General features: G+C 50.8%; 1 protein-coding gene across 3 annotated transcripts in view; it reads right to left on the bottom strand.

Annotated features, from left to right (window-relative positions):
• Nucleotides 1-516: 516 nt before the first annotated feature.
• The window catches only part of Bicdl1 (BICD family like cargo adaptor 1), a 94323-nt gene continuing 82594 nt past the window's right edge, over nt 517-12245 (bottom strand). For all 3 annotated transcript variants that reach the window (XM_027923413.2, XM_027923415.2, XM_071617074.1), the window contains 3 exons: nt 10295-10425; nt 4886-5006; nt 517-2008 (listed from right to left, as the gene is read on the bottom strand). In XM_027923413.2, the coding sequence (XP_027779214.2) occupies nt 1847-2008; nt 4886-5006; nt 10295-10425 (414 nt within the window). In that variant the 3' untranslated portion in view covers nt 517-1846. The remainder of the gene's footprint in view (nt 2009-4885; nt 5007-10294; nt 10426-12245) is intronic.

The raw sequence follows: 12245 nt of genomic DNA, 5'->3' as shown, positions 1-12245 counted from the left end.
CGTCAAGGCCCTGGGACACTAAGAAGCCAAGTCCATTTTCTCCATGAGCAATTGGTCCAGGGTTGAGCATCAGTCTGGACGGAAAGCACTGGCTGGGAGCACGCACGGGCAGGTGCCAGGGGAGGCTCCATGTTTATTCTCCACAGGCCAGAAGGACGCAGTGGAAGCTTTTGCCTGGAATGATTTCTCTGGATGTTTTCTGCCAAGCTCCAAGGCCCTGTTCTCAGCCTGGGGAGCAGTGCTGGCAGGGCTGTCTGGAGTCTGCACACTGGAGTTCTGGCGGGGAGCTCCACACCTGATGGAAGAGGCGCAGGCCAGGCCAGGACAGGATGCTGCCACCTTCCAGAAAATGAGCCCCTTCCAGGCTCAATCGACGGTATCAGAGGGCAGGAGGTGGCCTCCCAGGTGTGGGCCCAGCTACTGCTACTCTTCATCAGCAGCCAGTGGTGGTTCTGACGAGCAGGCCACATTTGGACCAAATGACCCCTCCCCATACCCAGTGACTGAGGCAGAAAGCTCTGTAGAAATTTGTTTTATTCTTATTCAGACTATTTTCAAAAGAAGCAGTGGTGCGGTTTTTCTAAAAATATGCCTTTATAGATTTATATATATGTATATTATAAAATCCATACATGTATTTACACGTTTGCTACATACAAAATTACAGCACTGTGGTATGTACATATCTATAGGTACATTCTTTCTGCTCATCCCTGCTGTGCTTTTCCCCTGGAGCGAGGGAGACTGAATCAGTGGTAAGCAGCTGAGGGCAGGCTGGGCCTGAAGAGCCTCGAGTTAGGGCCTCAACAGAGACAGTAGGGTGGCTGCTGTGGAAGGAGCAGAAGCAGCAGGGTTAGACCCTGGCCCTCTGCAGGCCCGGTGGACAGTATGTGGAGGCTCCCAGTAGCCTCCCTTACACCCATGGTGTCAGTGCTGCCTTGGAGGAGGGGGTGGCTGGCCATACCCCTATGAGGACATTCTGTGGCCAGGACTTGCTCAACTGGGCCAAGAAATTATATTTGAGGGGCAGGGGGCTGTGGAAACAAGATGAGCCCTCTCTCAGCCCTGGGCCTTCCACGAAGAAGAGAGGACTGGACCACTAATTGATGCCTGTCACCAACCAGCGAGAATGCCATCTGGCCCAGGCCTCGCTAAGGGTAAAGGACTATTCTGGAGAAGGCTGGGGAGGAGAGTTGGCGGTGGCCAGGGGGCAGGGCCCTCCTTCCTCCCTGGGGCTTAGGATGGCCTCAGCCGAGCTTGGGTACACCCCAGCTCTTAGGCTCCTTGGCCGCAGGCTGGGCCTCCTGCCTGCAGAGGGGCCCCAGCAGAGGTGCATGCACATGGGTAAGGGGCCGCACCTCCCCTTACTCTGGGCCAGTGGCTGGGGCAGGAATGGAGGCGTAGGCCGGGCCTGCTGCTCTGCAGGACTAGGCAGGCCCCTGAGGCTCAAGCCTTCCAAGGCATGCAGATGAGGGCCTCCGTTTCTTCTGTTGCCCATTATCTAAAATTGCGGAGGCAGCAGTGCCTGCCAGGTGGGCTGAGATCAAGTGGGTCTGAGCAGCAGAGCCCAACCCACAGGCTGCTCTGGAAGGTGGCCTGACCCCTGCTCGATAATGGGATCCTGGGAGCCCAGGCTTGGGCTTGGCTAGAGCAGCTTTCAGAGGCCAAGAGGCCCCTGCCTCTTGGTCTATCCACACTGACAAAAGGGAGTGGGTTCTCTGGGACCTATTGGGCCCCAGTGTGGGCGGGCAGTGCAGCTCCCCTAGGCCACAGGGGAGGCCCTTGCTCACACTGCCTTCTAGCTGCTTCCAGTCTGCCTGTCCTCCGTGGCCAGACTCCTCCCAATTTAAATTTTCCTGAAGAATGAGAAGAGCCGTTTGCCTTCGGTGGTGCCAGGCTCATCGCCCCGCCCTGCACCATGGCCCCTGGAGACGGCAGCAGCAGGCTGGCTCCGTTCCTTCAGGTGCGTGTCCATCAGTTGCCGGTCAATGACCCTGTGCATGTCATCCTGCAGAGGGGGAAAGTGGACGGGGCTGAAGGTCAACGCATGCCTGGCCCTGGGGGTGTGCAGGGAGGAGGCCAATGTTGGGATGAGAGATGAGGATGAGGATGAGGGTGAGATGAGTGAGCAGCAGCGGCCGGGGCTGCCTACCAAGAAAGCAGTGAGTGGGCACGATGCCAGGATACACGTAGGAGCCACCTGGCAATATCTCCTCAGGGCTTGAGCTGGCTTCTCACCAGTGTCCCCATGCCACTCCCTTGGCTGATCACTCAGATGCTCTGTCACAAAAGGCCCAGAGAACCACGTAGCCCTCACAGCACACGCAGCCTCCCTGGTGACCAGCACCTGTCTTGCCTCCTGATCTGTGGTCTGGTTTGTTGGCCCCATGCTCAGAAGGCCCAGGGGAACCTGAGCGTGCCACTCTCCAGCCCAAAGCCTGGCCTCAGGGGGCTTCTGCCATCCCTCCTGCCTTCAAATTATTTGCAGCCTGGGCTGCTGATGCCCACGCACTCCTGGCAGTCCTCACCCCACCAGCCTCCCGCTGCAGCAGTACCATGATGCTCGTGGCCTTCAGGGCTGTCTGTGCCCACTCTGGTCCAGTTCCATTAGCTTCTTTCCCAGGGTCTGACCTTATCCCTTCTTTTTGGCTGCCCAGAAACTACCCCTGCCCTGTCCTACACAGCAGCATCTTTTATTCCACAGAGGCTTCTGGACAGAGTAGTTCCGCTCTTTCCATTCTAGTTGATCTGATTCTGTGTAAGATCCCACCTGACAAAAGGGCTCTGTCATAACACAGTCCGACAACTGCTGGTAAGACACATCCGTGGTCCCCTGCAGTCATCATCGGCAGGAAATTGAACAAGCATCTTGGTTCCTCCAGCCTGGAACCCGGCAGTGGCTCTGGATGTGCTGTTGAAAAGGCCCTGAGCCCTTCGAGTCAGCCACTGGCTTCTAAGCATGGGCAGGTGAGGCCGGGGTTCCGGTGGGGCCCCTCCAGGGGAGCAGATGACCTCTGCAGCTAGGGCAGGAAGTTGGGATGTCTGAGCCTCTGCCTGACAAGCCTGTCCCTCACCTGCCTCACCCAAGCTTCCACCTGGAGGTGTTACTCAAGTAATATCTTCAGGTTTCAGGGTGAAATGAAGGGACCTTCCTGTCTTGTCACCAGGTGGTGGTAAGTACTGGTCTAATGTGCTGCACCCTGACCTCCTACCCACATCCCCAGTCCTTCCTGGCACCTCTCCTGCTCGCCTCCTGCTCTTGCCTCCTAGTCCACCTTTCTACTCATCCCTCAAATCGGACGCTGGGCCAGGTATTTGCCAACACGTGGCTCCTACCTCCGAGGCCGGATGAGAACACCGCACCCTGCATTTAGGATGTGTTCAGGAAGATTTCTTTTTGGTCCCAGCGATGGAACCCAGGGTGCATAACAACTGAACCACATCCCCGGCCCTGATGCTGGCCTTCAAGCTTGCCATCCTCCTGCTTTAGCCACCCAGGTCACTGGGATTACAGGTGTGTGCCACTGCACCTGGCAAAATCTATGCTTTTAAATACAACAGAGGAATATTAAAGGGTCCTTCAAAAAAGGATCCATTCAAAGCTACCAATGTTTTTTTTCTGGCACATTCATTACGAACTGCACTTTTATACTCTAAGCAACCAAAATCGGCTCACTAATGCCACGAAATGGATCTTGGAACTTCACAGACACTCACGTGCTGCTCATAACTCCACACCTGCTGCCGTTTCTGGGGGCAAAACAGTCCTCTACAACGAGGTAACACTGAGAAACCAGGCCAGCCTGTCACTGTTGGCCACATGCTGAGGAGCTTGCTGAACATGATGGTGATGGGAGGAGGGAGGCTGGGGCTCGATGACACGTCACACTGCACAGAGATGATGCCAGGCTCCGGCACACAGAACACAGTGGGCCACGAGGGGAGGTGGCAGGGGCAGGACAGCAATGGCAGTGGGGAAAGGGCAGGTGGGATACAGGGCTCAATCTCACCTCAAAGGCAGGAGGGGTGTACAACTAAAGCTGTTGATACGGGAACTGAGAAAGGCCACTAGATCAGAAACCAAAGGAGCCAGATAGTAAAAAGCCCTGAGGAAGCAAACTGTAGCCAGGAGAGAAGAGAGAGAACAGTGGCGGTAAGCTGGGGCCTGGCCAGCTGACAGCTGGACAGGAACCAAGGGGCCAGTGACCAGCACTCTGTGGAGCCAGGGTTAATGCGGCTAGCCCCACAGGGCCCTGAGAAGAAGGATCACTGCTAACCTGCCCTCCAGAGGGGCTCACTCAGGTAGCTTTGCATCCATCTAGTGGGGATTGAGGAGAAACATCAGTGGCTACGCCACACCCTGATGTCATGCTACCCATGTAGCATGACATGCAAAGCCGGTCACAGCCTGGCCCCAGAGAGCTGCACTGGACCCTGAGAATGGTGGTCCCAGAGACGAACAGGGCGATTCATTCTTCCCAGTGCAGCCGATGCTCTTTGGGAAAGGGGCGCTGCAGGCCTTTGAGGAGGACCGCATCCAGCTGTGAATTTTTACCTGGTCACACGGGGCTTCCCAGCACCTCCGTGTCAACAGCTGTTTCTTTCTCTAGTTTAAAGTACACCAAAAAGGCCAGCTGAAATAGGGCCTCCTTCCAAGTGTGGGGGGCACTACAGCAGCAGCCTGGGGTTTGCCACTCCCAAAAGCACCCTCAGGAATTATCCCCAGGAAATGGGAGCACAAGAACTCTGGGTTTCTTCAGGTAAAGATGGGGGTTCGCCCAGTTGTGTGGGACCCTTACATGGCAAACTGTCCTTACACTATGCTCAATTCAAAGACCCTCCTGAAGTCTTTTGCCCTGGGGCTCAGGTTTTTGTTCTTTTTTACCTGCCAAGCCTCAAGCTGCTGGGAGAGGTTCAGTTTCTGCTGAATGGCGTCCAGCAGCTGGCTGTTCAGTGACATCATGTCCATCCTGCACTTGGCAAGTTCCAGCTCCACGGCATTCTTCCTGAAAACAGACAACCAAGAGTGAGCCCACCAACACCCTGTGCCAGCCGTCCTGGAGCCCACAGGGAAAGGAAGCCCCCTAGCCGTGGGTGGTCTGCAATGTGCCTTCACACATATTCTGTTATAACCAACCTGCAGGTGAAGGGATGATTTGTCAACTCCGTCTCACAGATGGAGAAACAAGGTTGAGCCCAGAGGGAAACCAAGGCCTCACACAGCACCAAGGAGCCACTCATCTGCTCCTCCTGGGGGGTGAGGCTCTTGACCTCCTGGCATGGAGAGGGTATCCCTTTAACTAAGTACTCTTCCCTTAAGGGAACTGTCCCAAGGTTACGGATGTGTGCAAAGGTAGCCACACAAGGACACCCATCATAGCTTGGTATCTGACAACTGGGAACTGGTAAAAAGAAAGATGGAATACAGTCGCCAATAATAGTCAATATGAAATAGGGTATTTACGGACAATCATGATGTTGCTCTGTGGAAAAAAGATCCAGAAAACAAGTTCTAGTTTTGTGAACTGAAAATCCCCAGCCGGTCGGAGGGCAGACTCATAACCCTTGCTGGTTATCTGGGTATGGATCACTGATAGTGACTCCCCAGTCTTTTACATTTTCACATATCCCATGTTTCAAGTGTTACTTTGTTTTCCTCCCTCAATATTCCTAAATTACAGCTGTTAAATGCTGGAGGAAATTAATCCTGGGGTGGGCGGGGATGGGAATAAAAGCGGAAGGGAGCCAACGGAGGAGGCACCAATATCCCAGCCATGGAAACGCACTTCATTCAGCTCTTGCCACGTCTCCCACTCCCTCAAGTACTCAAATGGCAAAGCTCAGTGTCCTTGCTGTACATGGCGCAGGGCCCAAGGACAGCGAGAGGATCCAGGATTCGCCTGCGGAGAGGGCGGGCTCCCCTGCTCCGGCCTGGAGACCCTGTCTGCACTAGTGGCAGCCGGCAGGAGGGGCAGGTGGGTCCCGTTTAAGTGCTCGGGTCACCGCTGTGACCAGCACTTCCTCTCTGGCCTTCAGTCACCCACCCGCCTTCCCTAGAGATGCGGCTTCTGGCGACGGTGCCCGCCAGCCCCGCCCACTGCGGCTGCCCAATGGGCGTGGGACTCGAGGCAGTTCGTCACGCCCCTGCCATTGGCTGGCGGTGAACCCTGGAAATCCTCGTGTGGAGCCGGTTGCCATGGACGCTGGCCGTGCCGCAGTCCCAGCCAGAACGTCAGCACGAATCCTGGGCTGGGCTGGGCTGGGCTGGGCAGGGGGGGTGGAGGCCTCGAGCTTCCGCCGGCAGGTGGCACCGTGTGCAGCCGAGCCCCCAGGAATGTGCTGACTAATGCCGCTGCAGGGCCCGATGGCCGGTGGTGCGCCCCTAGCGGGGTCTTCTGACCTCAGTAGCCCAGGTTGGCTACAGAATCGGGGCTTGTCATCCATGAGAAGCCCCAGACCGGAAGAGCACAGCGACAGAAGTCGCCCACTGATCAACATAGTAATCATTTTTTAAAGAGGAATATTTCCAGGTACGAGAAGAGTTCCTTTGTTTATGGAACCACTAGCCGGGTGGGTGGTGCTCGCCTGTGACCCCGCGGCTGGAAGGCTGAGGCAAGAGGATCACAGGTTTGAAGCCAGCCTCAGCAATTTAGCGAGACTATAAGCAAACTAGTGAGACCCTGTCTCAAAATAAAAAATAAAAAGGGCCGGAGGTGTGGCTCAGTGGTTACATGCCCCTGGGTTCAATCCCTGGTACCAAACTATAAAACCCACTAGTACCTCTTTTGTTTTTGTAAGGCAGATTCCTAGCCCAAGAATTACTTCTGTTTTTAGGGAGGGCCTTTCACCTCAAATTATTTAACTTTCTTGAAATTTATCTATTGTATAGGATAAGATACAATTTAAGGTTCCTACAGCCCAGTGAAGAAAGAGACCTTATTTTTCTTAGGGATTTTCACCCCAAAGTACACATTAAACTCACTGGGTAAAGTAACCCACTACAGGAATTCAGACTTAACTGTTAGGGAGGGCTGCCCTGGTACCTGCAGGAGATTATTCTGATATGCAGCCAGTGTGGAGAATCCAAGGTAATGTATATGAAAGCATTCTGTAAACCAAGGTCCTAATCAATATGGGTGTGATTTCCACTTTAACCGATTCCTTCTGCCTGTTGTCTCAATTCTCCTAATACCAAGATTTTCATTTCCAAGGAAGAGAAAATGAACTAACCTCCCCGACTCCCCACACAGTGGTCTATCACTCTCCCTACCCAGCTAAGCCCTGCCTACAGGGATCCAGGAAAACTGAGTCCTCACTCCAGAGTTCTCCCTTTTGTGGGGCAGGGGGATGTGTATCATAAGATTGGGTAGCTGCCCCTCTGGGCAGAGCTAGCTTCCACTTTCTTTTTCTTTCCGAGGACTAGACAACTTTCTTCTTTTCTCCTGCACCTCACACTTTCTCTGGTTTTCTCTTCCACCTTCACGTTGTGGTAGAACATGGTCAGATCTTCACACTCAGCCTCTTCTCTGTTCTGCTGAGAGGATGACCAATTTGTCTGGACTATTAACCTCATTCTGCTTTTCATTCCCAATGGGCTTTCTCAATTAGCATCTTAACTTCACTGTTTTATTCCTCATTGTTTTGGGCAGTTTTGTCCTCTGCTATTCGTAAAGGTATGTCCCCCTTCCTATCACGCTGCCATTCAAGCATCCATTAACTACGCATCCCAGGAATCCAAGGAACACACATTCGTAGACAGGTTTGTGAGCCTCACGGAGTAGAATTTCTAACATGAACCAAAATTGATAGATACCTGTTATGAGGTTGTGACCAGACAGACAAGGGAACCCAAAGGTAAATTAAGAAATGGAGAAGATGAAAACATAAAGACACAGAGGAGAAAGAAAAAAGCACGGGAAGAAGTGAGAAAGGGGAAGGTTGCTACAGTGTGAGGGATTTTAAAGTCACACACTGAAGTGTGTGCCATTTTTGTTTTTTAAGAAGGCATATAGCAAAAGCCAGGTGCAGTGGTGCGGGCCTGTAATCCCAGTGGCTCGGGAGCCTGAGACAGGAGGATCTTGAGTTCAAATTGAGCCTCATCATCTTAGCAAAGCCCAAGTAACTCAGTGAGACCCTGTCTCTAAATAAAATACAAAATAGGGCTGGGGGTGATGCTCAATGGTTAAGCACTCCTGGATTCACTCCCCAGTACCAAAAAAAAAGCATAGAGCATCTAATTTAGAAGTTGTTTCAAAGGAGCTCAGTGCAGTTTCCTGATGAGCAACAATGCAGAGGGGAGAGAACTCTGATGACCAGACCCGGAGGCCTAAAGACAGAGGCTGGTGAGTCTACTGGTTGTGACCCTGAGGAAAGCACCTCTCAGTTTTCCTGTCTGTAAAACAGGTATTACAAAGGTTTTCCTTCTTCCTGAGGCTGGGAGGGTGAAAGGGTACCCTGCTGTATGAACAAGAACAAGACGTACAGATACGGCTATTAACAAGCTGTAAGTAAGAAAACACGTTGTTAGCAACTTTTAAAATTTGTTTTTTGTTGCAGATGGACACGATACCTTTATTTTATTGATTTATTTTTATGTGGCCTCACGTGTGCTAGGCGAGCACTCTACCGCTGGGCCACAACCTCAGCCCGCATTTTGGTTAACTTTTATAGCCTCGCATGAGCTTGGTGAAGAGGGAAGATGGATTCCATGATAAATAATTCACAGGAGATGGGGAGATGGCTTGTGCCTATGTATTTCCAAGTTTTTGGATATAAGAGAATGCATTTATGCATTTCTTATCTGTAAAAGAAAACCCAAAACACTGTTTAAAAAAATGACTGATTTATCAGAAATAGAGAAGACAGAAGAAACTGGTAAAATGACACTATGGGATGCAATCAAACCCAGAATGTAGAAAAACTAGAAAGACAATTTATCCCATTTTTCAATAAATGTAATATGAAAAAGAAAAAAAATAGGAAGGGAGAGGTTTTACATATTTTTGGGACCTACCAATTAAATAGAATATGTGGACTCTGGATTCAGATTCTAATAAATTTTAAAAGGACATTAAAGGGATAACTGGGTTACAAATACTGACTGGATACTAGATTACTAGATGTTAAAAAAACTTTTTTGTGGGCTGGGGATGTGGCTCAAGTGGTAGTGCGCTCGCCTGGCATGCGTGTGGCCCGGGTTCGATCCTCAGCACCACATACAAACAAAGATGTTGTGTCTGCCGAAAACTGAAAAATAAATATTAAAATTCTCATTCTGTCTCCTCTCTCTCTTTAAAAAAAAAAAAAGTTTTTTGTTTTTATTTTTGTATTAGGGATTGCACCCAGGGGGCCCAACCACTGAGCCACATCCCCAGCCCTTTTTATATTTTATTTAGAGACAGGGTCTCATTAAGTTACTTAGGGCCTTACTAAATTGCTGAGGCTGGCTTTGAACTTGAATACCCCTGCGTCTCTGGTGTTACAGGCATGTGCCACCATATCTGGTGAAATTGTTCTTTTCAATTTCACTGTATTGTTATATGTTTTAAGGAAGAAACTTTCTGGTAGAGACACACACTGAAGTGTTTGTGGATGAGGAGACTCTTGTGATTTGTTTAACACAATCCCATGGAGAGGTACAAACTGATTACTGTTGAAGCTGAGAGATGGAAAGACAGGGTTCCTGTTATGTTTCTTACTTTTGTGTATGCTTGAAAATGTCCATATTAAAAAAGTAAAAAAATGGAATAGATTCATGTAATGAAATTGGAAAGCTAACACATAAGTGGGGAAAAAAAAAAAGGCAACACATGTAGAATGTCATCCTGCTGCTGCTGTTTTTAAAAATACGCAACCATTAACATACATGCCTACACATGCACAGGACACCCAACTTACTTTCTTTCTCTCTTTCTTTCTTCTTGATATCAGAGATTGAACTCATGGACACTTAACTACAAAGCAATACCCCCAGTCCTTTTTATGTTTTATTTTGAGACAGAGTCTCTAAGTTGCTTAGGGCCTCACTGAGGCTGACTTTGAACTTCTGATCCTTCTGCCTCAGCCTCCAGAGTGGCTTGGATTATACACGTGTGCAGCCTCACCCAGGACCCAACTATTGAACAGTAGAGTTTACCTGGGGAAAAGAGCAGGGTTGTGGGGGAGGGTGGGTATCATGGAGACTCTCATCTTTGTATTCTTCTGTATGATTGAATTTTAAAAACTCAGCATGTAATCAATTGTATATGCTCAATTTTATTGTAGAAATAAAATAAAAAGAGACATCCCTACTTACTTTGCAATGGCCTCATCCCGGTCCCTGATGGCTTTCTGAAGCTGCTCCTTTGGCTCCTTGTCCTCAGATGTCACTCTGAGTCGGTCCCTCTCCTCTTTCAGTGCAGTCATCTCCACACTCAGCAGTGTCACCTAACAGGAGACCAAAGAAAGATGAGTGTGATAATACCACTGCTGCTGGCCGGGGTGACTTCCCTTCCAAGAGGGAAAAAGGACCCAGAACCTCCAGGCAGGCCTGGGTGTGTGGCGAGCAGACGGGTGTCCTCCTGTTGCCGCCTTGCTCCAAGGCAGGGCCCTTCTTTCCTGAGAAAGGAGCCACATGCTGGCATGTGACCTAGACTGGTCAGTCACTCCCTGCTCCTGGGAGGTGAACAAGGCTGCAGGAGTGGGGATTATTCCCAAGGCAGCAGAATGGTTCCGCTGTCCCCTCCCCACAGCGCCCTCCTGTTTGGCAGCTGAGCTCTCCCACTTTTCTTCCCATGGGTTCTGTGAGCTATTGGAGTTAATTCTAATGCATTCAGAAGAAATTCCTGTTGTCAGCAACCAGAAACCCTGCCTGGTAGAGCTTCAGTAAGTGTGGATTAGGCAATGAAGGGCGGGAGCCCCTTCTTCTAGGCTGATAGGATCAGCAATGAATTGGGATGCCTGACCCCACCTTCTTGTTAAATATTACACATACTTTGACATTTTTCCAAAGGAGAATCAGTTTATTCAGATCTGCCTCTCTTCCATATGGGGACAGATGTCACCTTTCAGCACACTCTTCAGCTTTTCAGATCTTGGGTCTAATCATCTTCAGTTAAAATGAAACTCAGCAAAATCCCCAGGACTAAGGCTGAAGACTGAGCTCCCCAGACTGAAAAGGCAAGGCTGCCAGCCCTAGGAGCACAGGCAAGGGCAGCTATTCTGGGAGAACTCAGAGGACCCTGAACAATGAGCTGGGGTAAGAGGACAACTTGTTGCCTTGATGGGCGATGGACCGTGAACTCTGGGGAGTCTGGTAGGTAACGCCACCTTCGGGTGGGTGGGGTGGGGAAGACAGTTTAAGTGAGCAGGGCTCCAAGCCTAGGGGAAGTACAGGGGCAACTGCAGAGGCCGGCTCGCACTGCACTTGCCCTGGGGCAGACAAGGTGCCCAGAGACGCCCAGCCTCCTGCTAGTCAGCAGCAGGTTCTGCAGCCAGATGGATGGAACTCAAGACCCAGAAAGCACCTGGCAGAGACAGCAGGACCTCAGGCCAGGTGGTGGTTCAGCCAGCTGTTTAAGGAACGGCGAAAGCCACATGCTGGGCAGGAAAGGCCAGCATTTAACTGCTCCACAGAAAACTCCAGAAGAACTTTTCAGAAACCCTAGATAAGCCAGAGCCCACCTACCTGCCTTAGGAGAAGGGGCAAGGGATTTTCATGTTTGAGCCATGTATACTTTGCACAAAAATTAGGAAAACAAAACACCCAAAACTATTTCTACCACCAAGTTGTTAAGAGGATCAAATGAGCTTTAGCTCACTGAGGGCCAGGGTGGGGTGGTGGGCTCCACTCTCTTCTCCTCCCAGCCAAGGTGACATCAACAGTCATCGTGAGAACAGATCTGGCTTGACTACACATGGTCTTGGGTAACATCCATCCCCTAACCCACTTTTTCCAAATGAGGTGGGTATCTGCACAATTAAATAGTATCAAAGACAATGCCCTGAGGCCATGTACCAAGGGCTGGATCTGCTCTTCCATTTAACAATTATTTGAGCGTCACCATAGGCAGCCTTGGAATAGGAAGCTGAACTGGCCAGGGCCTCTCTTGAGGAAGGGACTCAGGAGGGTTTCAAGGAAGAAGTGAAGCCTGCCCTGGAACTTGTAGGGTAAGTGGGTGGAGATAAGAAGAGGTGAGAGGAAGGTAGGCAGTGAGCTGGAGAGAGGGCCTCCGTGTGGGGAACCTGAGGAGTGTGCAGCTCTGCCC

This window comes from Marmota flaviventris, chromosome 1 (assembly GCF_047511675.1).
Source record: "Marmota flaviventris isolate mMarFla1 chromosome 1, mMarFla1.hap1, whole genome shotgun sequence".
Taxonomy (NCBI): domain Eukaryota; kingdom Metazoa; phylum Chordata; class Mammalia; order Rodentia; family Sciuridae; genus Marmota; species Marmota flaviventris.
This window is presented reverse-complemented; position numbering and strand designations above follow the sequence as displayed.